The sequence below is a fragment of the Juglans regia genome, chromosome 5, assembly GCF_001411555.2.
Source record: "Juglans regia cultivar Chandler chromosome 5, Walnut 2.0, whole genome shotgun sequence".
Lineage (NCBI taxonomy): Eukaryota > Viridiplantae > Streptophyta > Magnoliopsida > Fagales > Juglandaceae > Juglans > Juglans regia.
In genome coordinates, this window is record NC_049905.1 from 8303616 (window position 1) to 8313105 (window position 9490).

General features: G+C 34.7%; 1 protein-coding gene and 1 long non-coding RNA gene across 2 annotated transcripts; both read left to right on the plus strand.

Annotated features, from left to right (window-relative positions):
• The first annotated feature begins 5271 nt into the window (after positions 1-5271).
• On the plus strand, positions 5272-6090 carry LOC109002640 (17.4 kDa class I heat shock protein-like). The gene has a single exon (XM_018980480.2). The coding sequence runs from the start codon at positions 5436-5438 to the stop codon at positions 5910-5912; it is 477 nt and encodes a 158-aa protein (XP_018836025.1). The 5' UTR covers positions 5272-5435; the 3' UTR covers positions 5913-6090.
• A 435-nt stretch (positions 6091-6525) lies between these two features.
• On the plus strand, positions 6526-8500 carry LOC108988311. The gene is made up of 3 exons (XR_004801589.1): positions 6526-6670; positions 7444-7516; positions 8159-8500. It is a non-coding gene; the product is annotated as an uncharacterized LOC108988311 (long non-coding RNA).
• The last annotated feature ends 990 nt before the right edge of the window (positions 8501-9490 follow it).

A 9490-nucleotide genomic window follows, 5' to 3' on the forward strand; every position in this document is an offset into this window, starting at 1 on the left:
AATTGTTTAAGATGCAAGGAATTAATTTGGCCTTCAGCTCAGTCTATCATCCTCAATCTAATGGCCAAGTTGAAGCCTTGAATAAATGTGTAGAAGGCTATCTGAGATCATATATTGGCACCAAACCAAAAAATTGGAGTGCTTGGTTACCAATGGCAGAGTGGTGTTACAACACTACTATGCATTCATCTATTGGTATGTCTCCATTTCAAGCACTTTATAGAATTCTTCCTCCCAAGTTGCTAACATATGTCTTAGGCACCACTACTAACACTGTAGTAGATTAGCAACTGAGATCACATGATGATGTGTTATCTCTTTTAAGAGAGAATTTGCAAAAGGCCCAAAATGGAATGAAAATATATGCTGACAGGAAAATAATTGAAAGGGTTTTTGAAGTGGATGATTGGGTTTTCCTTAAACTGTAGCCCTATAGACAGAAGTATGTTGCAATGAGGTGAAATATAAAGCTGGTTCCTAGATATTATGGCTCTTTTCAAGTTCTTAAGAGGATTGGTAAGGTGGCCTACGGATTAGACTTACCTTCCTCAGCTAGAATAAATCCTGTTTTTCATGTATCTTGCTTGAAAAATAAGTTTGGAGATCAAATTTCCCCACTGCCTACTCTACCTCAAGTGGACAATGATGGAAATGTGTAGCCTGAACCTGAGCTCATACTTGAGAGAAGAATGAGGAAAGTGGCAAATCATGCTTCAACTGAAGTATTGATTAAAGGGGTTAGGGAACCAATTGAAGATAGTTCTTGGGAATTGTTATGGAAGCTCAAGGCACTTTATCCCCATTTGGTATAAAGATGAATGCATAGTAGTGTTGGGATTTTGTAATATTGTCACGAGTGCCTTGTGGGCAAGGCCTTGAAGAGGTAAAAATTGTCACGAATGCTTGAGCAAGGCCTTGAACTGGTGAAGGTCGGTGGTAGAGGTCTACTATTGAGGGAAGCTTCAACGATATTAATGGTCGAAGGTGAAGAATAAAGAAGTTAATGAAACGATTTGTTTCTATAGAGAAGGGAAGTGTGAGTTTTATATGTGTATCTTGCATTTTTGAAGTTGGGTTTTGTTTTAATGATACGATGTGTTTAGCTTGTAAAAAGACTGTATTACGTTTTCTTTTGGTTGAGTGTGTTTAGTACAAAACATTGTACTTTGGGAGGGATTGTAGTATTCTGCGGCTTTACAAGCAGAAGGAGGGAATGAAGAAGGCAGAATCTTGGAAGTTCTGTTTTTGAAGGTTGAGAATTCCTCGAAAATTCTCTAGAAGATTTATGAATGGAATCTTGTTCAGTCTCATTCTCTGAGTTGGTGTTTTCTTGTGATTAGTGGTGTGGGTTTTTGTTATTCTTGCAGTTCTAGAAGTGGAAGCTTACATGGTTTGTCAATGATGAAGTGTCATTCTTATAATGACATCCAAATTGGCTGAATAATAGTTGCATTAGGCTTTAAGGTCAATTGATTCAATACCATCAACCTTTGTGAAATGATCTCATAGCCTAAACTGATTGATAGCCTTTCGGGATGTCATTATGGATATTGAAAGGGAGGGATGGTGTTGGATTTTCGGTCTCTATGGATGAAGGCATTAAAGGAGCAATGTTTTCCTCCAAATCCAACGATATATGAGCAGAACAAGAACAACCACCACTGTGTGTTAAAACTATCGTCCATACGTTTTAAAAGAATAGAGAAAAATATAATAGAAATCAAATGAGCTATTATAATTGAACACAAGCTAGATTCAAATACGATAGCATCATTTGCTAAATTGCTAATGTTATTGACAAAACTTAATAACCACAAAATACAAACCATAGATGTAAATTGATCGAAAGTGATAGGGCCTTTGTATAAACGAAAAAAAAAACAAATAATCAATCTAATTAAATATGCAAAATAAAGATTCTGGTGTAGAATAGATTAATAATTAGTTGGGTTTAGATACTTCACAAGTTGGAACTCTTCCACTATTATATATTTGGACACCGGGCTATGAGGATCTGGTACTACTTATTGGTCACTTTTCTTTTCTCCTAAAGATATGGTTATGGTAATGAATTTCCATATATTGTACTAGATCAAGGGGCCTTGTTAATCAGATGATTATGAAGTGTAACACCCTGCAGATGCGATTTAATTGCCTTTTGATCTATTGTTATATATGTTTGACTACTGTCCGTTTAGATTAGTGGTTGTGATCGATATTTCTTGCCATTTGATTCTTTACGAGTTCTTAAAGCTGTATCGTTGACGTTAGAGATCCATGCTACCGATCAAAAACAGTTTGATGTGATTTCATCTGATTTTTTATATTTAATTTATAATAAAAATAATTTTATAATCTGATAAATCACATTATGTTATATCAGTTTGTGAAATTCATTTTGTGTAATCCTTTGTGACTATAGTATTTCTCAAAATGATATAGGATCTTTATTTTTCATTCTTTATTCACATATTTTACTCTTTATATATAAGACCCTACCCGTGAGACTTTTAAACCAAAGCAATGATATGTAATGAATACGAGTCTTTAACTGTTCTAATCCCATTCAAATAAAAACAAGTAAAAACCACTGAATCTTGTACTATTGGAGATTATAACCATCCAGTACAATTGAGTCAATTTACTAACCGGACAGTGACATGTTTGGCGTCTGGAATCATAACTTCTCTCAACTCATCATTACAACTTTTTCAAATCCCAACACAAAATATAATAAACAATTCAACTTTTTCAAATCCTAAAATAATAATAATAATAATAAATAATATTCTAACAATATTTTATTATCTCAACTCAACTCAACTCAACTCATTTTAATATCCAAACGCAACCTAACAATGTTGAGTTTGAGAAAATTATGGATTCTTCAACTGCAGAATTTGAATTTATTATGTCTTAGCTAGAAGTGTCGGATTTTCAACAAAATATTGACTAAACTCCCTGATCAAGTGGCCTTATAAAACACAACTTTGATTACATGTCTCACATTTTCTATTTTATGTTTTTAAAAATAAAATCATCTAAAAAACCAAACAAGAGCAAAGACAGGAATCTAACTTGTGCGTTTATTTTGAAAAATTATATTATATATATATATATATATATATGGACGGTAGATTTATAACGGATAAATATCATGCACAATGGATATGTTAATTACAAAAAGTAAAATTCCTACTTATTTATCTTTCTCTGTTGTTCTCTTTAGATAACAATAGACAAATATAAATTCAATAGAGTTTTGTTATGTATAAACAAGTTTTTGTATCAAACTGCATATTAATGATGTTGTCTTCATATTCTAAATTCAAATTAGTACTGTTTTTAATAAAATCTACTTTCTGACCAATCATATTGAATGGGTGCGCGTAGTTTTGCTATGTACAAGTAAGTTTGCGTACCAATCTGCATACTAATGTTGTTGCATTCATATTCTAAATTCAAATTAACACTGATTTCAATAAAATCTACTTTCTGACCAATCATATTAAATGGATTATTAGTACACAAAATCGCTTATAATTAAATTTTTCTCATTCAATATATAGAAGCATCGAATAAAAAACTCTCTGAATATTCTATAATAAACACAGCGATTTCTTCAAAACTCTCATATGTCTATATATTGTGTTTCTTTCTTGTTTTTGCATTCATTTCTTCGTTTCCTTTTGCAGGCTTTGATCCATTTCCCAACCCATTTATTTGGGTTTGCAAGGAAACCAGGTTGCTCGGTTAATCTCTGTGTTCTAAGTTCTGGGTGGGCTTTGGTTCTATGGATCAGTAGATTACAACCACTAACTTACTTGACTTCTAAGATCAGCAGCTTAATTATTTTGCGGATGCTTTTTTTTTTTGGAAAAATATTTGCATCAGCCCCACACCAGCACACACTCAACCTATTGAGTGTAAAAAAAAAAAAAATGATGTGAAGTGTGTGCCGGTGTGGGGCTGATGCATAGCATTTCCCTTTTTTTTTATTGGTACTCGGCGTGGATAATTCAAAGTAAAAATAACTCAGTTCGAGAGTTTCTAGAGATTATTTAAACTCAAGGAGGTTTGAAGAAGTATAACCCCAAGCCCTTCGTGTAACGTTGCGTTAGAACAGCCGAGCGTTAATTTCTCGATTGTCATAGTTTTTAGTTCGTTTAGCAGTAGTACTCGTGACTTCCTAACCTTGATTTCTCGGTTTGGAAGTTAAAACAGAGAGAAAAGAAAATAAAGACATAATGTTCTATGAATATTTTTCATTGTATGTATTCAGTGTCATTCGTCCATTTATATAGGCTCATTGTTATAAGTAAGGGCAATGAGAATACACTAAAGAAAAGGGAATCAAAGGTGGTTACAACAACTGTAAAAATAACTGATTTGCCAGTCACGAGAATATTCCTAAAGGTTTTGGTCTCTCTAGGTGACAGTTGGCTTGGCCAATACAATAATGTTCTTGGCACGATCCCATAGCCCCTCTGCAGGGAGATGCTAGAAGATGTCTGGTATGTACGCGTCGAGCGCAGAGTTGGATATCGCTCATTACGAAGTCACTCGTAATATGACATAGGCAGTCAGAGTCTGGAAATAGTCCCGAGGGGAAACCATGATGCACACCGTAATAAATAGATGTAAATTGGATATAAATGAAATTTTTGAAATGAGTAGTTATAATTAAATGATATTATTTTTTTGTACGGTCTCATAAATGGGTATTTTGGAAAAGTTTCTTATGACTGTTGTTCATCTCAACATTCAAATACTATTTAAAATTTCAAGTACAAATACTTTTCTATTTTTAATTTTTAATTTCTTAACATTTTTTTATTTAATTATTACTTGATCGTTATAATTTTTCTAAATTTCATACAAAATATCAAAAAAATTTAATTTTTAAAATTTTAAAATAAAAATTCTATTAAAAAATTATATTCTAACAATATTTTTAATTTTTAATTTTTTTTTCTCATTTTTAAAAACTCCATAAAACATTATAATTTAAATAATTTTATTATTATTTACAAATTTCTCATATTATCTCGCTAAAACAACTTATATCTTATATATTTAGCAATTCCAAATAAAATTTTGGATTTTGTGGGTCTCTGTGGACGAAGTTTATAGAAGATTGTAGAAAGGGATGGCATTCAACTATTTCTTTTTCTGAATCCTACCCCGTTGATGATGACTTTGAAGACTGGTATCATGAGAACCTCTACGAGGACACTAGAAGTTTCGTTCTTTTTCTTTTCTTTTTCTCTCTCTGTTTTTTTCCCTATTATGGAGAAAACAGAACCCTCTTCCGGGACCTATATATAGGGTGCTCACCAAGCTTGATTTCAACTCGAAATTCATCACAGCTCAAAAGCTCTATCTGTATCTGGTTTTCCCTTGTCAAGATTTCCTTCGCTCCAAATTTTCCAGACATGTCGCTCGTTCCCAGCCTCTTTGGTGGTCGTCGAACCAACGTGTTTGATCCATTTTCTCTAGACTTGTGGGATCCCTTCGATGGACTCCTCCCCTCCGCCGTTGCCAATGTCCCTCCCTCAGCACGCGAAACCGCTGCGTTGGCCAACTTAAGAATCGACTGGAAGGAAACCCCAGAGGCCCATGTCTTCCATGCTGACCTCCCGGGCCTCAAGAAGGAGGAAGTGAAAGTCGAGGTTGAAGATGGAAGAATTCTGCAGATTAGCGGAGAGAGGAGCAAAGAGCAAGAGGAGAAGAAAGATAAGTGGCACCGTATCGAGAGGAGCAGCGGCAAGTTCCTCCGCCGGTTCAGGCTGCCGGAAAATGCGAAGCTGGATCAGGTCAAGGCTAGTATGGAGAATGGGGTGCTTACTGTGACTGTTCCTAAAGAGGAGGAGAAGAAGCCTGAGGTCAAACCCATTGAGATCTCCGGTTGATGAGGAACATATCTATCCTCCAACCTTTGAAGTTTGAAGCGTTTGTTTCGAGTCGATCTATGTCGAATAATTTCGGTTTTGTGTGTTTGTCTGTATGTTTTTTTTCTTAAAGTTTGAAAATGTAAGAGTCTGTTCACTGTTGGTTGAGTTCAAAAGTGTCTTTGGAAATTACTCGTAACTTCAAAAGAACTTCTTGTCTTCAATACTGCTACAGACAACCGTGATCTGTAGCAACATCGGCTTACGCGACATAAAGAAAAGGAAGAAATCAAAGACGAACAGAAAAAGGACGGAACTTTTACATTTCAGAATAAATAAATAAAAAAATCAAGCAAAAACGTAAAACCGTGAAAGAAGAAGAAGATAATAAGTTTCGAGGCAGTTAATTTTTTAGTCTAAAAGAATTGTAGATATCTTCTATCGTGTTCACGTGAACAGCTGTGAGATTTCTTCCATCTCTACTCTTCGGCTTTGTTTCTCGAGTTCTTCTATACAACCTCCTACTATTACTCAACTACCGCACACCAGCTGACGTGTAACTTTTTTTTTTTTTTTTTTTTTAAATAACTGAAACGTGCTTTTAGAGCTACCCTCCCATGGACCCATTTTATTTCTCATTCGAATTTCCCCCCTCCCCCATCCCCGCACGTTTCCCAACCCCCCTCCCTCAGCGTTCGCGTTCTCCTTCCGGGCTTCATCCCTCCGCCCGCATTCTTCATGCTGCCATTCTCACTGCCCGTCTGGGGCCGCAGACAAGGGTAAGAACCGACCAAAACTTTCTCTCCATTTCATTTTTCAGTATCTCTCCATTTCTAACGTGACTCATCCTGTGTGTTTTTGTGTTTGTTGGATTTGTGGTTTTGTATTTGTTGATCTGTGGTTGGTTGCTGATTTTGGGTATTTTTCTGTCGTGTACCGTACATTATACAAGTTAAAAGTAGAAATATTAACAGTTGTGCTCACATTAGATTTTGGGCATTTTTCTGTTCGTATACCTCAGGTTAGACAAGTTAAAAGTAAAAATGCTAAAGTTGTGCTCACGTTAGATTTTGGGCATTTTTCTGTTCTTGTATCTCTCTCCATTTTTTGACTGTTGCACAATTTTTTTTTTTTTTGGCCATACGTACGGCCGTGAGTTGATTCCTTAGCATGAAATTGGTCTGCAGAGGTTGAAACTTGGATTTATCTTTATTTTGGGCAATTCCAGATGCCATATTTATAATGATATATAGATTTCATGATCACAAATATGCCATATTATATAATATTGTCCACTCCAGCAATGTGGTTTTAGCCTTCAGTGGTTATAAATTCAAAGCTAGGATGTAAAAATATGACAAGCTCCATATGACTTTAGCATTGTCTTAGTGATGGCAAAGAACCACTTCAAAATTAAACATATACTAGTAATTTGCCAAATACTAGGGAGAAAGTGATTAAAAAAAAAATCAAACCACTTCTCTGAGTGAGAGATCAACATGTATGTTTCCCCCGTTGCTATCTGATATTAATTGTTGTTCTCAAAATTCAGTTGAAATAATGTGATGGGCAATGAAGAAGATGGAAAGCCACCCAGGCCTTCTACCTCAATTTCACCAACTCAGGTATGATATACATTATTTATTTGAAAATGTCATGGTGGGAGGTGTGGGAAGGAAAAGTCTGCTTTGGATATTTTCACTGCTTTGGATATTTTCACTGCAATTATGTTGGCATGCTTGGTTCACCCAACACTAGGATTATTTGCACTCCTCTTGTTTCATGCTTTGGCATGTCACAATATGTTCTGCAGGTATTGTTTTGTGATTTGTCTTGTCCTTAGCTGGTCCTATTTATGTACTTTTATTTCATTGTTCTTTATTTTCTAGAGTCATGCTTCAATGTTAAATTACTAAAGTCTGATGACATACGAAGGTAGATTAGTGGTAGCATTGACTTTCCACTAATTTTTCCTTGCTCTCAATTATGGTCCATTTGCTAGACTTGACTCACAGTTAAAGCTCAAGCATCCACAAGTGGGATGTAATTTAAAGGCTGTATTATAAAATTTATAATTGCTTATTGTATTTTGTTTGCTCAACTCTTTAATCAAACTTCATTAAATGGTGAAAGATAATATTACTCCCGAATGAACAAATGTTAGACAGATTATATTGAAATTTTCATGTGTCATTATTCGCGACTATGGTGATCCCAAGTGTAGCTTCATGTTTTTGTAACAGTTTTTTGATGACTTCCTTTCACAGCCATGCATGGAGAAAAGAATTATTTAGCAATAAGAATAAAGGCAATGATGGGTCTCGACAGTTTACATCCAAATTTGACGAAAGATCCAACCAGAGATTGCCCATGGAAGAGAACAGTTCCAATAGTCTAGACTCTCCAAAAAGTTTTGGGGACTTACAATTTGTGTATATAAATGGGTAATTGTGTATTTGTAAATGGGTAATTTCAGCCTACTAATTGTGTATGTGTTTTTAGGTAGTTTTTAACTAATTGTGTATTTGTAAATGGGTAGCTTCTAGCAATGTACTTTGATTTGGTACATGTACTGATTTTGATCATCATATTATGAGAGAGTAAGCATGAGTTCAGGTTCTAAAAGGCTTTTGTTGTAGAAGGCAAGGGATCACAATTTTTTTTCCTAGCCTTTGTACGTACTGCACTCCTAAAGGCTCACAAGAAAAGAGCCTTGATGGCATCACTCCTCAATCCTGGAACCTTAAATGATTGCAGCATACAAAGTAAGCGTGTTTAGAGAATATCAAAATGCATTTTCCCTGTCGGATTCTCACAAACAGAGAGGATGCAGCAATTTAACACATCCATTACCATTCTCACAAACAAATTCAGCATCCATAATAAGCTGTCATAATTATATTCATAGAGAATATAGCATACAGTTACGATCCAAACCATCTATTTACAATTAAAAGTAAAACGATACATCTATAGTCTGAACCAACCAAAAACTATTACAATATATACGATCTAATACAAACACAACAATATGCGTGCACCCCTATTGTCTATAATCCGTTTTCTTAGTTCGTCCTCTTGCTTGTGAAGCTAATTCTCTCTCTCTATTAGTTTGTCTTTTTTTTTAGCTTCATACTCGTGTAGCAATAAGTCATCCTCCTCTTTCAAACTGCATTCTCTCTTGTTAGGATTTTTTCCTCTACCAATTGAAGTATATTTGCCTATTTGAGAAATTGACATATTGCTTCTCCCTGCATATAATTCAAGAATTTCAAACTTTAAATATGAAAACTTTGTACATGCATTAAAAAACAATACAAAAATATGACAACTTTGTACATGCATTCATAATTATTTCTTTGACTATAAGAACTAAAAAAATGTCACTCTACTTTGCCATAATAATAGTTGGATTAAGACATTGCAGCTGATACTGAAATGACAGATAATACCAAAAAAAATCAGGCCACATTCTTATAGATATCATCTCTACAAAGCCAAAGGGAAGAAATGAAAGTCCATATCTAGAATTACTTTTTTGCCTCCAGTAACAATTTCTATGGCATTAGGGAAGATTGCAACTGTCTTCGCCCTTTGTA